The 578-nt window shown below is 65.9% G+C and overlaps 1 protein-coding gene across 1 annotated transcript in view; it reads right to left on the reverse strand.

Moving 5' to 3' along the window:
- The window catches only part of LOC104515722 (receptor-type tyrosine-protein phosphatase mu-like), a 10,219-nt gene that overhangs the window by 2,258 nt on the left and 7,383 nt on the right, over positions 1–578 (reverse strand). Inside the window, exon 13 of the mRNA XM_010159808.1 lies at positions 48–202. Coding sequence (XP_010158110.1) covers positions 48–202 — 155 coding nt within the window. The remainder of the gene's footprint in view (positions 1–47; positions 203–578) is intronic.

Here is a 578-nt window from a genome sequence, read left to right on the forward strand (position 1 = left end):
GGCTGTGGGGGGCCCGGAGGGGGGAGGGCTGCGTGTGGGGTGCTGACCTTGTCCAGCTCCTGGAGCTGATTCAGGACAACCACTGATGTGCAGGTGTAATCCCAGATCAGAGCCCAGAAATCCACCAGCGTGGTGGGGAGAGGCATCTGCGTGACGATGAGTCTGTCCTCCTTTGTGTACGTCTGCAAAACACACCGGGATGCTGGGGGGAGAGGCCACGCAATCGGAGAGACCCTCGGGGAGTGGGAACAGCTCTCCACATCCCTCCAGCCAGGGCTCTGCAGGCCCAGGGGCAGTGCACGGGGAGATGCAGGGCACCCCAGCCCTGCTCAGAGGGGGCTTGCACGCTGCCGCCCCCCAGCTCATCACACCCGGGCTCTGCTCCCAGCAAGCAAAAGCTGTGCTGCCGGTGCAGGCAGGGCTTAGGCTGATCACGAGGGCCATCTCCTGGCAGCAGGGCCCCAGAGTCTGGGAAACAGTCACCGTGCAGAAGTCCCAGGGCAGGGACACCTCAAACCAGGGTGGCATGGTGCACCCCTGCCCTCGAGCAGTGGTGGCAGGGGGGGGGGGGGGGGGGG

This window comes from Eurypyga helias, unplaced genomic scaffold, assembly GCF_000690775.1.
Source record: "Eurypyga helias isolate BGI_N326 unplaced genomic scaffold, ASM69077v1 scaffold30199, whole genome shotgun sequence".
In the NCBI taxonomy this organism is placed as follows: Eukaryota; Metazoa; Chordata; class Aves; order Eurypygiformes; family Eurypygidae; genus Eurypyga; species Eurypyga helias.